General features: G+C 39.3%; 2 protein-coding genes across 2 annotated transcripts in view; one reads left to right on the top strand and one right to left on the bottom strand.

Annotated features, from left to right (window-relative positions):
• GREB1L (GREB1 like retinoic acid receptor coactivator) overlaps positions 1 to 22512 on the bottom strand; it is a 272602-nt gene that overhangs the window by 41557 nt on the left and 208533 nt on the right. The window contains exons 14-16 of the mRNA XM_082640432.1: positions 21397 to 21525; positions 20725 to 20859; positions 18163 to 18360 (exon numbers count right to left, since the gene is read on the bottom strand). Of these exons, the coding sequence (XP_082496558.1) occupies positions 18163 to 18360; positions 20725 to 20859; positions 21397 to 21525 (462 nt within the window). The remainder of the gene's footprint in view (positions 1 to 18162; positions 18361 to 20724; positions 20860 to 21396; positions 21526 to 22512) is intronic.
• LOC309814494 (tumor protein D52-like) lies at positions 10398 to 10969 on the top strand. Its single transcript, XM_082640424.1, has one exon. The coding sequence runs from the start codon at positions 10454 to 10456 to the stop codon at positions 10859 to 10861; it is 408 nt and encodes a 135-aa protein (XP_082496550.1). The 5' UTR covers positions 10398 to 10453; the 3' UTR covers positions 10862 to 10969.

Below are 22512 nucleotides of genomic sequence, written 5' to 3'. Positions count from 1 at the left end.
TGACAAGTGTCATGATGAGAGACAAAGTCCTCTGGTGTAGAGGAGGTGAGCAGAGGCACAGAAAGAGGACCTACTTAATCTCTGGTGGTTTCTGTTTCCTTATTTGTAAAATAGGGAGAGTAGAACCAATTGAAAATTAGTTTATATTTCCTAAGTTTATCCTTAGGAAATAAGCAGTGAGAGTTAGGAGTCTCTTAATATGATAAGACCATAAGTAATTCACAAAGAGGAAAAATGTATCTTATGGATAATTGAGTTGATCACATTTCAAAACAAATGAAATGCTGACCAACTGTATGCCTTTGACAGGTCAAGTCCATACATGCCCTTAATGGAAACACAAAGTTCCATGAATCTCAGCAGTCATTCTCTTAGACATAACATGGTATAATAGTCTATGCTGCCAGCTGGCTCTGCAGTGGTATATCTGGGTGGGGGGAGGCACATCAGAGGTACTTGATTGTTTTATTTCTAATGGGGCATTTTTAGTGTATCATCCTTACCTTTACATTTTGTTTTAGACTTGCTTTTAGTTTTAAGTTTTGTTTCTTTCCTGGTTATGAAAGTGATAGATACTCATCTTGGGAAAACTGGAAAGTATAGAGATATATTAAAAAAGAAAAAATCATCCATGATTCTTTAACTCAAAATAAGCCACTGTGAACATTTTTGTGCATTCCTTCCTACTTTTTTTAAATGGATATTCTGCTACCTAGCTCACATTTTATAACTGTATATCCTGACTTTTTTTTACCTATAACTGTAAAGTGCGAAACAAAACTCTCCACAACCAGTCTAATGATACAGTATTTATCTTTTCATAGAAGCTGGCGGTCTTATGCAGTGTATATTAAAATGTAAACAGAATATAATTTAATATTCCATTTTAATTCCTTTCTCCCTTCACAGCTTCTCCTTAATAAATGTAAAACAAAAATGGATATGGTCTCTTCCTTCAGAGGGCCACTTTCAAGAGGTGTTAATGGCACCATTACAAGCATTTTATTTCAACTCAATAAAAATATCTTATGTTCTTACTATATTTAGAAATAAATGCAACCACCAATTACTTAAAAAAAGAGAGAGAAAGAAACAAAACTATCACTATTTACTAATAATATATCTTGGTAGAAAACATAAAATAATCCACCACTAAATCAATTAAATTAATAAGAATTTAGTTAATTTGATGGATTCAAAATCAATTTATAAAAATTAGTTGTATTTCTATATACCAACAGCAAACAGTTAGGAAATGCATTTAAAAAAACTATTTTACAATGACGTCAAAAAATATTATCTACGAATAAATCTTATAAAAGGTGTATAAGACCTTTATGGAGAAAATGATGAAACTATAAATGACACTAAAGAAGACTTAAATGAGAAGTATATCATAAACATATAGTTAAATTTTTAAATTGTTTAAAAATGTATATGGCAGAGCAAAGAACCAAGAATAGTCAAGACAGCCCTGAAGTAGAAGAGGTGGGAGAGATCTGCCTTACCGGAGACTAAGAATTATACAGCTGTATTAAAAAGACAGTGGTTTTGGCATGGAGCAAACCCTGGAAACACACCCACATGCATATAAAATGGAGATTTATGATAAAGCTTGCAATGTAGATCAGTGGTAAAGGATGGGCTCTTCAACAGTCAGCACTGAAGAACCAAGAAATTATATTGGATCTTACCTGATATGCAAAAAAAAAAAAAATTCAGGTGGATTAAAAACTTAAATGTAAAAGACAAAACTCTAAAACTTTAGAAGACAATAAAGGACAATAACTGTGGCAACTCATAGAGGATTTCTTAAACAGAAAAGGCCAAATGATAGATAAACTAAACTTAAGAAGTTCTATTCATCAAAGATGTTATAAATAAAAAGACGAGCCTTCCAAATCTGTACCTAGTATTACTAAAAAGGATAAGTATTCAGAATACATAAATTACTCTTACAAATCCAAGAGAAAATGGGCAAAAAAAAAAAAAACTTTAGCAGGCATTTCCTAGAAGAAACCCAAATGGCCAATAAACATCTGAAAAGATGTTCAGCCTCATTAATAATAAGGGAAATACAAATAAAAACCATAATAAAATGGAATAATACCACATAAATACAAATTTTAGAAAACAAGATAATTGTAAGAAAGAAGTGGATGAAAGAAAATACTTATGTATCTCATTTCTTCAAAACAAATTCAAGAAGGATAAACCACAACCTAAAGAGATTGGTTACCAGTAGGGGGATGGGTGGGAAAGGGGTGTAAAGAAGGGAGAATGGGAATAAGTAGGTACGAGGAGGGAGAGATGCTTCTCTGAATATACCGTTTTGTATAGCTTTGGCTCTTAGAACCATAGAACAAAGTTAATCAAGAATGGAGTGGGGGGGGGGGCTGGACTTCCCTGGTGGCGCAGTGGTTAAGAATCCGCCTGCCAATGAAGGGGACACGGGTTCGAGCCTTGGTCCGGGAAAATCCCACATGCCGCGGAGCAGCTACGCCTGTGCGCTACAACTACTGAGCCTGTGCTCTAGAGCCCACGCGCCACAACTACTAAAGCCCGCGCGCCCAGAGCCCATGCTCCGCAACAAGAGAAGCCATCGCAAGGAGAAGCCTGTGCACTGCAACGAAGAGTAGCCCCGGCTTGCCACAACTAGAGAAAGCCTGCGTGCAGCAATGAAGACCCAATGCAGCCAAAAATAAATTAAAAAAAAAAAAAAAAAGAATGGAGTGGGGGGACTTCCCTGGTGGTCCAGCGGTTAAGACACTGTACTCCCAATGCAGGGGGCCCGGGTTCGATCCCTGGTTAGGGAACTAGATCCCACATGTCGCAACAAAGATCCTGCGTGCCACAACTAAGACCCGGTGCAGCCAAATAAATAAATAAATAAATAAATAAATAAATATTGAAAAAAAAAAGAATGGAGTGGGGCATGGGGGGTTGGATGGGAGGAGAGGCAGGCAACATGGAATCCAAATGGTAACAAATGAAACCTAACATAACCACATTGATGGGGGGTGAGCATGAAAAGAGCAAACCTCAGTAAAACAAACCAGTGTTTTGGCTGGAAACCATAAAGCTAAAGACCAAAAGAATTATATGGCAACACTTTAGCTGGCAATCTGTTTTCTCACAGGGGTGTGGGTTAGCAATTGTGTAACTTCTAGGAAAAAAAATCAAAGAAGTGAATATGTACATTGTAGATAACAAGAATCAGGTTTCTCCCTGTCAGAGAAAGAAGTTACAAATAGAGAAATAGGGAAGGACTAAAAGGAACCTTGCAGTGTTCATATGGAATTGGAGATAGTAGTTAAAGTCATGAAAAACAAGGTAAAATTGAAGACATGTCCCAGGTTGCAGGAGACTAAGAGGACAAAAGAACTGAATGCAATGTTTGATCCTGGATTGAATCCTGGAACGAAAAATGACATTAAGGGAAAACTAGTGAGGTCTTTAGTTGGTTAATAGTTTTGTTCCAGAACTGATTTCCTGCTTTGACCATGGTACTATGGTTATATAAATTCTCAGCTTTAAGCAAAGCTGGTGAAGGGTTTATGTGAACTCCCTACTTTTTAACAGCTTTATTAATATATAGTCCACATACATTTCACCCATATAAAATGTGCAATTCAATAGCTTTTAGTAAATTCACAGAGTTGTACAACAATCACTACAAGCAATTTTAGAACATTTTCATGAAACCCCAGACCCTTTAACCATCATCCCTCAATTCCCTCCAGTCCCCCAGCCTTAGGCAATTACCAATATATTTTCTTTCTCTATAGGTCTGCTTGCTCTGGACATTTAATGTAAATGGAATCATAACAATATCTGATCTTGTGTGACTGGCTTCTTTCACTTGGAATACCGTTTTCAAGTTTAATCCATGTTTTAGCATTCATCAATACTTAATTTCTTTTTATTGCTGAGTAATATTCCATTGTATAGATTACCACATTTTATATATCCATTCATTATGGACATGATAGACATTTGAACTGTTTCCATTTTTTGGTTATTATGAATAATGCTGCTGTAAATTTTTGTGTACAGGTTTTTTGTGTGGACCTATATTTTCACTTCTCTCTCATTTCATATCTAGGAGTAGAATGGCTGGATCATATGGTAACTGTTTAACCATTTGAAGAACTGCTAGACTGTTTTCTAAAGTAGCTAAACCATTTACATTCCCACCAGCAGTGTATGAACTTCCAGTTTCTCTACATATTACTTGTTATTGTCTCTTAGCAATCCTCATGGGCATGAAGTAGTATTCATTGTGTTTTTTTCTTTTTTTTGCGGTACGCAGGCCTCTCACGGTTGTGGCCTCTCCCGTTGCGGAGCACAGGCTCTGGGCGCGCAGGCTCAGCAGCCATGGCCCACGGGCCCAGCCACTCCGCGGCACGTGGGATCCTCCCGGACCGGGGCACGAACCCGTGTCCCCTGCATCGGCAGGCGGACTCTCAACCACTGTGCCACCAGGGAAGCCCCATTGTGTTTTTGATTTTCATTTCTCCAACTGCCTAATGGTGTTGAGCATCTTTTCATGTGCTCTTTGGTCATCTGTATATCTTCCTTGGATATGTGCCCATTCAGATCTTAATTAGGCTATTTGTCTTTTTATTATCGAGTTATAATAGGTCTTTAAATATTATAGATATAAGTCTCTTATCAGACATATGATTTGCAAATAATTTCTCCCATTCTGTGGGTTCTCTTTTCATTTTCTTGATGGTGTCCTTTGAAGCACAAATGTTTTTAATTTTGATGGTGTCCAGTTTATCTGTTTTTGGTGGTGGTGGTGGTGGTGCTCTTGGAATCGTATCTAAGAAATCATTGCTTGATCCGAAGTCACAAAGATTTACACCTATGTTTTCTTCTAAGAATTTTATTGTTTTAGGTCTTACAGTTAGGTCTTTGATCTGTTTTCAGTTACTTTTTGCTTGTGAGGTAAAGGTCCAACTTCATTCTTTCACATGTGGATATCAAGTTGCCCCAGCACCATTTGTTGAAAAGATTACTTTCCCCATTGAATGGTCTTGGCACCCTGGTCAAAATTCAGTTGACCATAAATAGCAGGGTTTATTTCTAGACTCTCTCAATTCTATCCCATTGATTTATATGTCATCTTTATGCCAGCACCACAATGTCTAAATGCTGTAGCTTTGTATTAAGTTTTAAAATGGGACAGTGAGAGTCTTCCAACTTTGTTCTTCTTTTTAAATATTGTTTTGGGTATTCTGGGTCCCTTGAATTTCCATATGAATTTTAGGATCAGCTTGTTAATTTATGCAAAGAAGTCAGCTGGGCTTTTGATAGGGAATGCACTGAATCTGTAGATCAATTTGGGGAATATTGCTATCTTAAAAATATTAATGTCTTCCAATTCATGAATGTAGACTATCTTTACATTTATTTAGGCCTTTTAAAATTTCTTTCAACAATGTTTTTTAGTTTTTAGAGTATAAGTTTTACACTTCTTTCATCAAATATATGCCTAAGTATTTTATTCCTTTTGATGCTATTATAAATGATTGTTTTTTTTCAGCCAGCATATTGTGATAATTTTATTTTTATTTTTTTAAACATCTTTATTGGAGAATGGAATTATTTTTAAATGTCATGTTTGGATCTCTTGTACTGTTTCTGTGACTTTTCTGAAGATATAAAATTATTTAAAAATTTTTAAAAACTGGGCTTCCCTGATGGCGCAGTAGTTGAGAGTCCGCCTGCCGATGCAGGGGACACGGGTTCATGACCCGGTCTGGGAGGATCCCACATGCCGCGGAGCGGCTGGGCCCGTGAGCCATGGCCGCTGAGCCTGCGCATCCGGAGCCTGTGCTCCGCAACGGGAGAGGCCGCAACAGTGAGAGGCCCGCGTACCGCAAACAAACAAACAAACAAACAAACAAAATTTTAAAAACTTAAAAATAAGCATGACCATATCAAACATTTGCAACTGAAACACATACATCGCTAGTGGGAATGTAAACATAACCAACTACCTTGGAAAAAAATCAGCATTATTTAGTAAGGTTGAAAGTGTACATAACCTATGCCCCAACAATTCTTCTCTCAGAGAAACTCTTGTACATGTGTACCAGCACTGTTTGAAATAGTAAAAAGCTACAAACAACCTAAATGTCCATCAATAGGAGAAATGATTTTTTTTACATGTGTGTTATATTCATTTAATAGAATACTAAAAAGCAGTAAAATTAGTGAATTACAGCTATACACAACAACAGGATTAATCACAGGAACGTAATATTGAGTATAAAAAGTAAATTACAGACAAATGCACTTACAAAAAGGTTTAAAGTATACAAAATTAAACAATATATTGTTTAGGAGTTATGCACTATGGTAAAACTATAAATAAAACAAGGGAATAATAAATACAAAATTCAGCATAATAGTTACCCTTGAAAGAAGATGAATGTTAGCATCAGGGAGGGGAACAAGAGTCTTCAGTAAGTTATTTTGATGGGTACATGGGTGTTCACTATATTGTGATTTTTAATACCTCATAAAATTTATAAATTTGATCTATTCAATATTTAAAATTTCTTAAAAGGGGGGAAGGCAAATATATATCCATGTTTAAGAAACTTTTTAAAGACATTAGTAACTATACTAAATTCTATTTGATGGATATAACATCAATGTACAGTGACTATTTTCCTGTCACTTTCTACTTTGAATACTATAGAAAAGTTGAAAGACTAGTGCAATAAATACCTGTATACCCTTCAATTAGTTTCACCAATTGTTAATATTTTGGTACATTTGCTTTTTCTCTTTATTACTTTTTATTCATTGTTGTTATTATTGCTGAATAATTTAGAATATATAATGTTCACCCTTATATACCTCAATATGTATTTCTTAAGAGCAAAGGCATTCTCCTACATAACTAAAATGCTATTATTACATCCAAAGAATTGAACTAACATTGATATAATATTCTCTAGTACACAGCATACATTTGTTTTCTTTTAACTAATTTTTATTGGAGTGTAGTTGATTTACAGTGTTAGTTGCTGCTGTACAGCAAAGTGAATCAGTTATACATATACATATATCCACTCTTTATTAGATTCTATTCCCATATAGGTCAGTACTGAGTAGCGTTCCCTGTGCTATACAGTAGGTTGTTATTAGTTACCTATTTTACATATAGTAGTAGATTTGATTTTCTTGAATTATCCCAGAGCTGTGTTTTTTACTTTTTATTTTTGGGTCTAAGATCCAATCAAGAATTAAGCACTGTACTTGGTTGCAATGTCTCTTTATTCTGTATAATTAAAACAGCTCCCCTGTCTTTTTTCTTTTTTTGGTCTTTTCATCGATATTTTTAAAAATGCAGGCTAGTTGTTTTGTAGAATGTCACACAATCTGGATTTTTCTGATAGTGTCCTTGTGATTAGATTCAGGTTAAACATTTTTGGCAATTATACTTCATAGGTGACACCATGTACTTCCCCTTGTTCATAATGTCAATCTGTCCCATAATGGGAGATGGCGAAGTTTGATTGCATGGACATGGTACTGTCTACTGCCAGGTCTCTCCACGGTAAAGATGCCTTTTCCTCTTTGTAATTTTTAATATGTGGGATGACACTTTGAGACTGTGTGAATATTTGTTCCTGAATACATCTTACCCAGTGGTTTCAGTACCCACTGATGATACTTGCCAGGATCAATAATTATATTGGTAGTGCAAAACAGGGATATCTTAATTCTGTTATTTTCTTATGTTGATTAGCTGGTACTCTTTTATAAAGGAGAGCTTGCGTCCCACCCCTCACTCCTGCCCCTTTTATTTTTTTTAGCATTACTGTGGACTCGTGGGCTTTACAAGAATCCAGTAGGTTACAATCCACTGCCACCATTCCTTTAGATGCCCCAAATTACCAAGTTTGGACAGCAAAGTCTCCTTCAAGCAGGCTGCTGTGTCCTTTCGACATGCCTCCATCGATCTTTGAGTACTTTCTCACTTTCTGGAAACCAAGATTCCAGACTGTTCCTAACTCAGAGCTGGTACAATGGGGAATGGTATTTATAACCTAAGATCTAGATGCTAAATGTGCACACACACATTTGATACTAAAATATCATTTTATTTTTAAAGATTATTATGATGTGGACCATTTTTAAAGTCTTGAATTCACCACAACACTGCTTCCGTTCCAAGTTTTGGTTTCCCGGCCGCGAGGCATGTGGGATCTTAGCTCCTCGACCAGGGATCAAACCCTCACCCCCTGCAGTGGAAAGCTATGTCTTAACCACTGGACCGCCAAGGAAGTCCCAAAATATCACTGCCTTTAAAACTTTTCAGTGGACGGAGCTAAGAGACATTTAGTATTTTTCAAGTTATAAGTTTATACTTCTATCTCCAATTTAAATCTAAAATGAATATTTCTCCTTTCTTTCATGTAAGAACACTGGTTTTCAACATTAAAATATTTACTCATTTTCTCTATCCTGTGATATACACAAACTAGCTTAAGATTATCAGTACCACTTCCAACCACATACTGGTTAAAATTCAAGATTCATTTGCAATTCTTTTTGCCCTTAGGATATGATATATCACACTGAGAATGTTCAATAAGAAAACCGTGTTTAAAACAATCCTTGAATTAATTCTTTTTGGTGTGTGGTTATGTTATCAATTTGATATGCAGCTAGGTTCATTTATTTCTGTTTGCATTTAATATTAAGTTTTTTTCCCATCATCTTAATTTAATTTAATTTTTTGAATATGTAACTCATTTATAAGGGTCAAAGTCAAAACTATATTAAAAGTTATACTCATTCCATCCCTATCTCTTCCACCCCATATAGGATAACTTTTCCATTAGTTTCTGGTTTTACCCTCATGTTTTGTTTTGTTTTTCAAAAATATACTTAGAGGTGTGAAATCTGAAAATGGTCAGAAGTGCTGAGAAATGGCTGGTCTGAGAAAGGTCACTTTCTATATTCTTGATTATTTATCAGTTCCATAGGATTAAATAAAAGTTTATGTTCTAATAAATCATGAGCAAATCTCACATTTTTCCAACTCCACAATAAAAAATGGACATCAGCAGGGTCCAACTGGGATACTGATGGTAGCAGCAAGAGATTCAGGGCCATGTCTACCTGAATAATAAATCTTACTTTTTAACATGAATGGGAACTTAGGAGGCATCAGTAACTCTTCTTCTTTTATGACATTTTGCAACTTATTGAGTCCTAGAACAGAGCCAGTGGTGGTTGGGAATCACCTAAAGTGTCTGGTGATTGGTTGGTGTTCCCTAAATGTGATTGATCTGAACGTTGGGAGCTGCCTTAGGTGGTGCCGCAGTCATGGACATCTTCCATGGAAATAACCAACTCCAAAGAAGAGGAACCTTCTTGGATGGACAAGGACTCCAAGCAACTAGACTGTAGCCATTTGTGCCCCCCCACTTTGGCTTTACTGAAGGCTACGGAGCCAGATGTGTTTAAGCATTAGCCTGAATTCCCCTTTATGGGATTAGAAAAAAAACAATATCATGTCTTCCAAGGCCATTCCTCGCAAAACTTTAAAGGGGAAACAGCAATTTTTCAACCATCTAAGGGTCTTGAAGGGGAATAAAACGAAGAACACAGGCACCAAGTCCACAATATCTTGTGAGCACCAGTGTCAAAGCCATAGAGGTGAAAAGTCTGAATGAGTGGCCAGAACCCATCACTAGAAGGAGCTAATCAGCCTGAGTATCAGGTTAAACTGATAATAATCAGGGAAATCTAAAATGTCCAGGTATCAGTAAAAATGACCCAGTGCTCATCTCAATGCCCCATGGTACTGCTTATTTATTTGGAGAGAACAATGTGGTCTGGTTTGAATGTTATTATCTCTTGAGTTTTTTAATAAAGAATTTTATTTCTAAATTTTTTTTTTTTTTTTTTTTTTGTGGTACGCGGGCCTCTCACTGTTGTGGCCTCTCCCTTTGCGGAGCACAGGCTCCGGACGCGCAGGCTCAGCGGCCGTGGCTCACGGGCCCAGTCGCTCCACGGCATGTGTGATCTTCCCGGACCGGGGCACGAACCCGTGTCCCCTGCATCGGCAGGCGGACTCTCAACCACTGCGTCACCAGGGAAGCCCCTATTTCTAAATTTTTTATTTCTAATTTTTATTTCTTGCTTTCCTGTCAAGAAGACATCCTAAAGAAAAATAAAACTACTCTCAGTTTTAGCTGTTTATCTTCCCTTGGGATCGAATTAATTTCTCTGAAGTTTTGGAATACAAAAATATTCTAATGCTTAAAAGGAAATGAAAATCATGTTTATTTTTTAATTTTTGGCTGATTTTATGGGTTTGTTATAACTGCTTTTTTCAGCAAATAACCTGGGAGGAGGACAGGAGGAGCGTGACGGGCGGGTAGGCCAAGCGAGGACTCGCTGCCAGTGGGCGGGAGACATGGATCGCAGCGAGCAAGGTCTACTGAGAACAGACCCAGTACCCGAGGAAGGAGAAGATGTTGCTGCCACTATCAGTGCCATTGAAACCCTATCAGAGGAGGAGCGAGAAGAGCTAAGAAGAGAACTTGCTAAGGAAGAAGAAGAAATCCAGACTCTGTCTCAAGTGTTAGCAGCAAAAGAAAAGCACCTAACAGAGATCAAGCAGAAACTTGGGATCAATTCACTACAGAAACGAAAACAGAACATTGCCAAAGGGTGGCAAGATGTGACAGCCATGTCTGCGTTCAAGAAGACCTCTGAAACCTTATCTCAGGCTGGACAGAAGGCTTCAGCTGCTTTTTCATCTGTTGGATCAGTCATCACCAAAAAGCTGGAAAATGTAAAAAACTCCCCAACTTTCAAATAATTTGAGGAAAGGGTTGAAAACTTAAAGTCTAAAGTAGGGGGAACCAAGCCTGCTGGTGGTGATTTTGGAGAATTCTTGAATTCAACTGCAAACGCTAGTTCCACCACCACAGAGCCTCTTCCAGAAGAGACACAGGAGAGCCTGTGAGATTCCACCTTTGTTCTGCTACTCGCTGCCAGATGCTGCAAGCTAGATCCAAGCATATCTTGTCAACATTCATTGCCATGAATTTCCACCAGATGTGCTTTTGTTGAACTTTACATATTCCTTTGACCAAATAGTTTGTGGGTTGAACAACGTAAAAATATCTTAACCTCTATTCCTGGGAGACACCCTTTCATGTGCATTTAAGGCCCTTTATTTAGGAAATATCGTTATAAAAACACATATAGTACCTGGAGATCCTCACTAGAATGACCTAAGAAGCTGTGGGTTATCATAATTGCTTTCCTAATTTACAAAATTGCTCTGGATCTGGGATACCAGTTTGATTTTTGTCTTCTATACAATTTTCTTTTTTCCTCTTTGAATCTCTGTATATTTGATTCCTACATAAGATTGCTCTTTAAAATTTTCTGTATCCTGGTTATTAAAAGTTTTGGCAAAATGTTCTTTACCTCCAAGGGAAGAACTACCAGCTACAAAAAATATTTCGAATAGATATTGTTTTGGTATAAGTTATCTTATATCTTGGGTGTTTGAAGACACCAGACTAAATATTCCATTGGTTATAGTTTTGTAAGTGACAATGTGTACAAGTAATTCAAAATCCTAGGCGACTTGAGAATGGAGCCCTCACATCCTTGTTTATCACCATCTGTGTCAGTAACCATTTTAGTGTCATGGTTATTATGCGTCATGGTTATTATGCCACTTATAGCTACTTATTTTTCACCAGATTAAAATTTTAGTTTTGGAGTAAATTGTAAGTTAACGTTCTGAATCAAGCATACTGTATTATCAATACGTTGAAATATGAACACTCTCCTCAAATGTTCAGTTCAAAAGCCTGAAAGTTTTTTAGATATAGGTAGCTGAAAAGTGCTAAAATCAATCACATTAGGGGAAACACTGTTGTCTTCATTTAATTCATTTAGCAGCATTTACAGTAAGTAGTACACCAAGTTATAACTTGAAAAAATTTTATACTAAGGGGTTGGTGATAACTCCTGATAATTTAATGCATTAAGAAAAATCAACTCATCATTTTCTACTTACTTGTTTTCAGTGTGTTAGAAATTACAAAATGATACTGTAGATATTGTCCCCTGCTTTGAAAACTGAATGTCAGGCCTGAATGAACAAAAGCCTCTGGAAGTATCTGCATGGAGGCCAAGGTACTCTATTAATGCTAATGGCTACTTACTCGTCACCACTATCTTTTACTTATGCTGTGTATGGTTATGGCCTACAATGTTGTATTTGTTATTTATCAAGTTGTGACTGTTTTATTACTGTTTAAGCCAAATGTTAACTGCCAAGCGTGGAGTGACCTAAAGCATTTTTTAAAAGCATGACTAGATTTACTTTGGGATAAATGATTTTATCCAAATCTGAAAAGCTACAAGTGTTGATTGTTATAAAATATTGATAACATGCTGCCATCCTTGATTGCTGGAGCTTTTGTTAGCACTTCAGATGCAACTGACACTATGCTCTATTACATGTGAAAAGCTTAATAAATTCTGTATATCAGTAAAAGAAAAATAAATACATAACCTGGGAATTGAAACGGCTGGTTACAATTCCAGGTAATTGCTTCCGGTGCCAATTGCACTGGCGATCCCACTGTTTTCTGGTGGCCTGGCTGGCTCCCTTCTGTCCTCCCAGTGGGAGAGAATTCTCTACTTTGGGTTTGGTGAGACTTCTCTGTGTGGGTGTATATGACTATGCTGTTTGTTTGGGTCAAGGAGGGAAGCAGCACTAGATCTGCACAAGAAGAGCATTCTGAACACATAGATATAACTTCAGAGCCCTGTGTGACTGACAGATACACCTGATACATACCCATCTTAAGGGCTTTACTCTTGGCCAAAGTAGGTTTGCGAAACATGGTTTTAATGGCTGAATTTGTTTTTGCCACAGGACTGCCACATCTTAAATATTAATTACTTCTATGTCTTCCTCTTATTTCTTTCTTTCTTTCTTTCTTCCTTCCTTCCTTCCTTCCTCCCTCCCTCCCTCCCTCCCTCTCTTTCTTTCTTTCTTTCTTTCAGCTGTGCCACATGGCTTGTGGGATCTTAGTTCCCCAAACAGGGATTGAACCCAGGCCACGGCAGTGAAGGCACCAAGTCCTAACCACTGGACCTCCAGGGAATTCCCTATGTCTTCGTCTTATAATAGATTTTAACTTAAAATTCAACAGAATGTTACAAAACTTCAGTTCAACACATTTGTTAAGTGTCTCCTGTGCCATAGACAAGACAGACCTATACCCTGAGTATTTGCTTTCTAGCTGAAGAGAAAGATCATCAATAAACACACAGCCACTACGCAGTCTTGAGTCTCAGGCTGGAGCACCACAGGGTACAGAGTAGCACTGGAGCATGACCTGTAGTAGGAAGGCTGGGAAAGGATGTGTCTTGGAAGCCAAAAGCACTGCAGTGCTTAAAGGAAGGAATGGAGGGCACCTGTGCTGTCAGGAGTCCAGATAAGGACAGAAAAGGTCATTGGTGACATTGGTGAGAATCCTAGAAGCGTGGCAGTGGGGAGTGGAGGCCAGTTTGCAGGGTGTTGAGTGACTGGGAGATGAGGAAATGAAGATGACAACAGACAACTCTCTCAGTAAGTTTGTCACTTAAGTCGAGGAGGATGAACTGGAGGGTTAGGTAGGATTAACAGAGGCTCGTTTTGTCTCTGAGAGAGTGGGGCAGGTTAAAACTGATGGAATGAGCTCCAGGAGGGAAGGAAATGGAACGTGACAATGAGAGAAGAGATCATCAGAGTGTGAGGTCCATGAGAAGGAGGAGGGCACGGCCTCCAGAGCAAGGTGGGAGAAGCAGGCTTACACAGAGGAGGGCAGCTCTTCACTGATCAGGAAGGAAGGGGGAATGACGGGTGTACATGCAGGTAGGTTTCCAGAATTGGAAGGAAGTTTTTATCTGAAGTTTTCTTCCTCTGGGGGTGGGGGAGGGGAGAAACAAGCGGCATGGTCCTTTGCTAAGAGAAGGATGAGGTCAGAACTGTGAGTGAAACGGAGTCTGCAAGAGCCAGTCACTGTGGAGAGCGGGAGAGAGAGCCAACTAAAGAACCAGAAAGAATTTATGAGGCATCAGTCGGAAAGGTTGATTTTTTTTCCCCACACAGTGTATGTTGCAAAGAAGTCTGTGGTCTGGTGTTGGGGTTGTTAGAATTTATGATTCCAGGATCCAGGAGCATCTGGGATATGACTAGGGGGCAGGTGCCTGATGAGCAGTAGAGGTAAATGTGTTTGCGGATGAAAGCTTAATGCAGAGAAGCTAGGATTTGGTGGGGTCGTCCACTTGGAGGGGAGGTGATGGCTGTGAGGCAGGTGCCAATGCTGTCTATAAACTAGGGGCGGGCAATGGGCAGCTACGACTTGGTTGGAAACTGACTTCACAGATGCTAACCTTAGGTACTTGTTCAGTTATATTTGTATAGAGGAATCTCTGGTGTTTCCTTACTCCACGTCAGGGCAGAGTGCTTTCCTAGTACTTTCTTCCCTGGGATCCCATTCCCTGCTGCCTTTCTCACTTCCTTTTTTTCTGCTTACATTTTCTGCTGACTAACAAGGAGATATAAGGTTGATGAGACCAAGAAAATACATTTTAGAAAGTGAACTTGCTTTCCTTTATCTCTTCTCCTCCTCTCTTAATCTCTACCACTGCCTTAAAACCTATCTACATATTAGCAGACGAAACTGTCTCTCTGGTTCTTTTATGATCAGGCATGTATTGAGGTGTCAAATTTATGTCATTCCCCTGAACATGCATGATAAAACTTCCTTGACTGGATACTCGCAGATCTGCTCCCATTTGCTGGGGGCTCCCACGGATACCATTTTAAAAGCAGGGAGGAGGAAAATATGGAGTCACTAATCCTTCCTGTTTTCATCCTACTCGTGTTGAGTTGAAAGTGGCTTGCATTTTGATCGCATTTTGATAACCTAGTATTCTAATTTATAGAATTTGGAGCTTCTTGAATTAGAAGAACTATGCTACAACACCAGTCTGCAAAAAAAATGACACTAAAACAAAAGAATTTCCTATGGTCTAAAAATTCCTTATGTTGCTTCTCCACTGATCACTGCAGCATTTACAAGTCCATCTGGGGCAAACTTAAAGATGTTTTACCCATTTCATTTCCTTTTTTTTTTACCTTCCAATTCTTTCTGTAATGTTTTCTTTTGTCTTCTTTTCCTCCCTGCCTCCCTTTCTTAGTTAGAAAGTAAGTTAAGGTACCAAATGCTTCACCTTAGTGCTGAGTCTGCAACAACGTGATGGTTTCTATTTTCACCTTTTTCTTTCAGCCACACAAGGGCTGCCAAGGATGTGGCCTTTCTGCATGTCCTGGCTGCTTTTCCCTGCCTGGTGCTTTTCCTGGCAGGCTGGCTGCTGAAATGCTTCCTTTAGGGAAAGGCAAATGGAACCAGAGAGCAAAGCACTTGGACACTGGTGTTCCCTCTGCCCATCCCTCCCCTTCCTCCCTCCAGCCCCAGCTCTCCCTTCCAACCTGAACCCGTAGTTGAGCCCCTACTGGTGCCAGGCCCAGGAGAGGCAGAAATTAGGCACCAGGCACACAGAGATGAGAAAACAGTCCTTGTCCCCAAAGCACTGCCCTCTGGACCTTAGGGAAATGTAGCTCTCCTTGATTCACATGGCAAAATATGAGGAAACTGAGTCAGATGACTTCTTGAGAATCCTCTGTGTTTTCATAGCAATGACTTTTAAGAGTTGTTTTAGTGGAGAATCTCTGCTCTGGACAATCTCTTTACACCTTAAAATGCTTTTGGTCCTTCGGGTTCTATCAACTGTGATGTGTTCCAAAAATACAAAGGTATTCAAATAAAAAAAGCAAATAAATTTTGGTGTTGTTATGATATGGAATATCATATACATTCATTACGAATGATGCTTACAAAAGCTTAATGATGTGGAAAAATGTGCCTACTATAATATCAGACATAGGCAGAGAAGAGAGCCTGGAACACTAGGTATGAAGTCATTTTAACAGTGATTATCCTTTAGTGGTGGGATTATATAAGTGTTTAAAATTTCCTACTTTCTTTTATTTTTCAAAATAAAGAAAACCACAACTCTTTTTTGTATAATAAAAATGAATACAGTTATTTTAAAATATATAGAAGTGATTGTTTCTGCAGCAAAAATTTTCAGTATGTATGCCAAGGCCAGATGTGAATAATTTTAAAAATATGCTTTGCCTTGAATTTTCTGAATCTCTCTGTAACACTGATTTTCTTGGAGTCTAAGCTTATGTAACTAGTCAAATACCAGTCCTTTCTGAGGAATGATAATCTCAAAATACTCACTTTGGAAAAATCTGAGGGCGTTGAGAAGGGAAAAGGAAGGACCAGTAGAGTTTCTCTATCTGTCAAAAATGCAGGGTTTTATTTAGGGTCTTGCATTGATTAAGAAAGGTGAAAATACAGGTCATCAAGAGGTTATTTGAGGAAAAGGCTCTGGGGAGGGCATAACCACTTGACCATGGATGATTTCACCCCTTGAAACAGGTGCTAAGATGACTTGGCTGGAGTATGACTGGGATATCAGATCACAAACTCAGGAAGGCCACAAATGCCCTTTGGTACAAGTAAAAAACCTACAAGAGAAGGTGCTCCCTCCATAGTAATGAAGTGGAAAATCCACAAGAAGTAGCAAAAATCTGGTTAATGCCTGATGTGATGAAAGCCCCTCCATTTCCCTCAATGGAGGGGGGCAGAAAGAAAATGACGAATGGCCAGTAGCTGAGGATGTCTAGAACTCACCCGGTTTCTGGGAAAGCTGTGAGAGAAGGCGTTTGACCGTCTCTGGCTAATTCACCTATAAGTCAATATTTCTAACAGGCCATTTTGTAACTTGTCATTCAAAATTTTAGAGGCTAAAACGCAGGTTGCACTGTTAACCAGGCGCTTGGGTCTCGAGGAGGCATGGAAAGACTTTACATGTCTCAGTCACAGCCACTAAGAGGTGTTAAAGAGGGAAAAGCCTTTTGTTAGTCAGCTCATCTGGCCCATGGAACTTAGAATGAAAGATTTTTTGTACAGCTATGCTAATCAAAGAGTGGTCCTCTGACCAGCCGCCCAGGTAGCCCCTGGGAGCTTGTTGGAAATGCAGAATCTGGAGCCCACCCAGACCTACTGAAGGGGAATCTGCATTTTAACAAGATCCCCAGTGATCTGCATGCACCCTAAAGTTTAAGGAGCACTGAATGACAGGTGTGGAACATATAAACTGTATTTTAAGCTCTTCTGAAGTTTTCTGCTTCCTGTTTTCAAATATATTGAAAATAATTTTTTTTACTGTGGCAAAAAGATTTATCCTCCAGTTAAAATCTGTGTGTGTGTGTGTGTCTTCCCCCAGCTAAAGTACTCAGAAGCAACTTGACATTTATAATTTCTTTTTCAAACCTAGTTTACAAAGGCAGGCATTTTCAGCAGTCTCAATTTTCTAAATTCCTTATTGCTTCTTGTAATTCTAAGCAACTTTTATGTTTGAGAGGGATGTTATTTACCACAGACTTCTAAAATATTTGCTCCCTACCTTTTCACATTTTCTGGAAAAAAAAGTTTTTCCTCTCTACTTATTCTCTTAAGGAAATTAGGAGAAATTCTAACTTTGAATTTTTTTTAATGAGGTTTCTCATTGCTGACACAGGGGATGGGGTCCTGGTTTCTAGGCTGAAAATCTTCTGGTAGTGTGCAAAAGGTACAAGAATTCTCCTATGAGAATGACTCACTGAGCCACAGAAGGACTTCAGGTGGCACAGACCCCGTCATCCCAGGCAGGGCTATCTTTGCCTTGAGGAAATTTCTCTTCATAAATGAGTGGCCAGTTTCTAATCCACTGATGACATCACAGACTTAATAGAATCAGGCAAACATGCACATCAATTTACCCTTGACCTAGGAGGGAAAAGGTCAGAGTACTTTGAGGAAATACTCACAGATAAATTTGAAGTAATACTTAAAGTACTCCTGTGATATTTATTACTGTAAAAAAGGATGGAAGTGCCCTAAAAATGTTTGGATTAAGCCAAAGAAAGAGACAGAGGGAATCTAAGGCTGGATCTAGGTAGGGCCCTCTTTGAAAGTTCCATCCTACCTGATTGTCGAATCCGTTGAAGAGTTTGCTGGACCAGAACCTCTGATCTTGGGACAATGATGATGAAGTCCACTTTGCTGAAGTGGCCGAGGTCCAGGCTCTGGCTGCCGCTGTCTGCTATAGCACACACCTGGGACAAGAGTTTTCTGGCAACTGTAAGCTGCGGTTGATAAATCTGGAAGGGTTCATTATCTAGATCTAAAATTTAAGAAAGTCATAAGAACAGGATTAATTCACTTCTGTGATGGCCTCTATGAATCCATATAGGAACAAATAATACACACAGGGTAGAGTGATGCTCTATCACCAAGAATCCTCACTTTCTATCCTCACTCTCTATTGACTTTTAATAGATTTGCCCACTTTCCCTGACAACTTGGCTGAAAGGATGTGCTCAAGAGTGAATGTAGTAGTTTTACAAATGTATTATTTTAATATAAATTGTCTCACAAGGCATGAACTCAGCACCCCTCCCCTGCCCAGAAATGGGGGGACAGACCACACTCTTGCAGCTGGAGCCAGGACTCATCTCTGGAAAGGGGAAGAGTTTCCTGGTTTCTTTAGGAGTATCAGCACAGGTCAGGTGCCTGAGCCCAGACCCAGTTCAGAGCTAATGCCATAACCATAATCATGCTGAGTTCCTTTGAGCTTTTCTGGATGGCACTGCAGTAAACATTTCCTCTCCAGCAAGTCAGTTGTAACATGGCTTGAAATTCTCCTCCCCATGACACTAACTTCACCTTTCTTCCCACTTGACTCCACTTTGCCAGTGCTTGTGACCTACCAGGTCTGGGTGATTGTGGTCAACTCCCATGTGGATGCCTGTACTATCTGAAGAGACCTGACCCATGACATGGCCAGCTGGCTGCTCAATAGGTGACGTATTAGAAAAACATTGCCCAGATACTCTAAACAAGCCAGTAGCTTTTTATTACAAGTTATAATCAAGCGATCAATCTCTCTTACACATGCGTGCATGCACACACACACATAATGAGAGACAGGCTTAGTCAGCTAAACACCTGAGCAGAAACATTTAATGCTTCTTGAAAGGGCTGGTTTTTATCAGGAACACATGTGGAAGTCTGACTGGAACACACAAGGGCCCAATTAACCTGTGCTAATGAATGTTTTCTAAAATCAAGCTGCAATACTTCCCAGGCAAAGACGGTAGTCATGGGACCCCAGCCACCATGGAACCCTGACAGTGAGTGGAGATTTATACAGGTGGGTGTCTCCCTACTGGCTGAGAGAACCTACTAGAAAAGCCCCAAACTGCAACTTTTAATAATAGCCCAAATAGTTTTTGACCCACAAAGATTACCAATCAAAATTAAAATCTGTCTTTGGATAGTTAGGTTGGTGTTTCTTTCATTTTGCGGGTTAGATGAATGGGGACTAACACAGGGGATGGCATAACTTTGTAGAATTGAACTTAACAAATTTTGAAGTTGGAGGAAACCTAAAAATATCTTTAAGCAATGTTTCTTTTCTTTTTCTTTTTTTTTAACCACCAAGATCTCTTATTTATTATTATTTTAAGCTTAATTTTTTTTTTTTTTTTTTGGCCACATAGCTTGCGAGGTCTTAATTCCCTGACCAGGGATTGAACCCAGGGCACCAGGGAATTCCTGAGCAATGTCTCTTAAACAGGGAATCAAGGATATGTACATGGGCATCTGAGAACTTCAAAATTTTAACTTTGTTCACATAACACATTTTAGATCATCTGGATGATCACTTTATTGTCATGCAATGTCCAGAAGTCAAAAACTTTTGCCTGAGCTGATGCCAAGCCATGCTACTTTTCTTGCTGTCATCCTAATGCATAAAGGATGCATTCCCACCAAGTGGAAGCCAAAAGGCTGTCAGCATCCACTTGTATGGATCTGCTTCGTATCCATCCTTCTCCTGTTCTCTGTTCTGTCCTTTCTTATATTGTCCCTATTGAACAGGGAACTGGGGAAGGATTTGAACCTAAAGGAATCCAGTCTAGCGATTGAACTCCTCACCCCTGGTCCCACCGTCCCCCTTGGCATTCTGCAAGCTCGTTGTAGGTCAGATGATACGTCAGTGTTTCTGCTCCAGCTGCCAGGAAGACCTTGCTAACCCTAAGATTATGTGTGTTTTACACATTGGAGAGTAGATGCAGGGAGCAGAGAGCCAGGAGCCCTGCCCAGACTGTAGTCTAGATTCTTTCAAGTAGTTCTTTGAAGTCCTACATGAGCACCCACAGTGGTGAGCACAGCTGGTGGAGTTAAGGAGAGTACACCAAGGATCCCCGCTCCCCCCCAAAAAACAAAAACAAAGAGAGGCACTGCTTAAAATAAAGTCTTCGGCTTTGATTTTAATTCTAGGAGACATTTACTAAGAACAAAGGCATTGGGCCCAGGCCACAGGGTAAGGCATTTTTAACTTGAGCCAGATTTATCATGTAGATAATGAGGAAAGGCCTGTCATAGTCTGTGACTTGAAGACAAGACCTCAAAACCCTCAGAACGACTTAGCTTCTATGTCTGTCCTGAGGATTAGTTTCCTCCTTTTGGCCTGTGGTGACATTACCCAGGTTCTGCGTGGGGATCATAGCAGCAGCCTCCTGAGGTGACACACATTCATTAAGGTCTCCATTGAAAGGGGTCACCACACTATCTCCTCTTCTCTGTTGCATTTTTTCTAGCAGCTTGTCTAGGTCATCACCTATTACAAAATAAAGTGGAGATAAGAACGTCACAAGGAATGACATGTTTGTATGTCTCCAAGTTGGGCAGTTACGCTGGGCTCCCGTCGAGATCTGTTGGTCATCCCACTTTTCACGTCGGAATTTACACTCAGCCACCCCTGTAGCAGGATCTCGGTAGCCAGAGCTACCCTCATTTGTATCGTGCTTACAGGTTCCATGCTCCCACATACTAAATCTCTCTCAGACCCTATAGTACTCAGAGCAGGCAGGAAGGGATCATTATATCTCCATTTGACGTATTAGAAAACTGAGATCTGGGGAGGCAGAGCGTTGCCCAAGGTCACACAACAAAGCAGGGGCTGAGCTGAGGCCTCACATCCTTGTGCCTGGACCCCTTTGCTGTGTCAGTAACAAAATGCTTGGGAGAAACCATTCCAAATGAGGGAAGATCAGCGGGCAAGCTTAAGCTCCACACTCAGCTCACACTAAGATTTAAATTCAGAAAATCACGCAGCCAGGGGCCGGCAGTGTTGCTGAATCTGACTGCCACTCACCTAATGATGTGGTTTTGAAATGCGATGCCAGGAAACTGACCTTTCCTGTGATGAGCTCATAACTAATTTCTTTCAAAAACTCACTTGTGGTGAGCATGCTCTCCGCCAGAGCTCTGGACTGATGCTGACCTGCAGAACAGAGGGGGAGACAACATGCCAGTGAACAAATGTTCACCGGGAAGTGATTTAGAACAGCAAGAACTGGAAACACAACTAAAGTATGTAGCTAGAGGGACTTGGCTAAGAAAAGTATGGCACATCAAAAGATGGGCAATTATACAGCATTTGAAATGACAGTTTCAAAATTTCATTTGAAAAGTTTATAATACAAAGTTAGGTGATCAAGGGAAAAAAATAATACCTTATGTTTGTAATGGTGAGCACATACCACGCATCTATTTAAAAGACTCAGGAGGAATGTGAAAAACCTTTAAAAAATTGTGTCTGCATGGCTATTATGAATATCAGTCTTAAAAATATAAACTTATGGGTTTTTTTTACTAATGAAAATTAGAAAATGAATGTGTTACACTTTCTGATGAAGCTTTTTGAAAGAAATATGTATCACAGAGAGATGGGCAGGTGGGTTTGGTCAAAGCAAGAGGGCTTGGCTCCTTTGCTAGGAAGAGGTGAGAGCCATTCACTGAGAGGAGAAAAGCAAAATTTGGTCCAAATGGCAACTCAGGACGGTGCCTGATAGAAAATCAGCACCAGAAACAAAAATCCATTTTGTAACATACCAACTTTCTGAACGTTTTCTTTAGGGTCAATGTTATAACATTAAATATCCTCTTAGTGAAGAGGTGAATATATGAGCTAAGTTCCTGGCAAATATGATTAACTGGCTTAAACCACCTGTGGCAATGGCTTTATCACATGCTAGAGTGGTAACATTTCCAAAACATCTTAAGGACAGAAGTTACATGAGACAAGGGTATCTGTTACTAGGGTGTGCTTTGAAATAATGCTCCCACAACCAGCTGACAGGGACAACAGCCAAACTAAGGGCTACAAAAATCTGATCTGAGGAGCAAAGGAAAAGTTAAAATTAGGAGGAAGAACCCAAGTTGGAGCCCTTGACCAGAGATTAATTACATGGAAGCCTGAAATACCCCA

The sequence above is a fragment of the Mesoplodon mirus genome (assembly GCF_964341445.2).
Source record: "Mesoplodon mirus genome assembly, chromosome: 13".
Lineage (NCBI taxonomy): Eukaryota > Metazoa > Chordata > Mammalia > Artiodactyla > Ziphiidae > Mesoplodon > Mesoplodon mirus.
The sequence above is the reverse complement of the archived record's forward strand: the minus strand, read 5'-3'. Positions and strand labels throughout refer to the sequence as shown.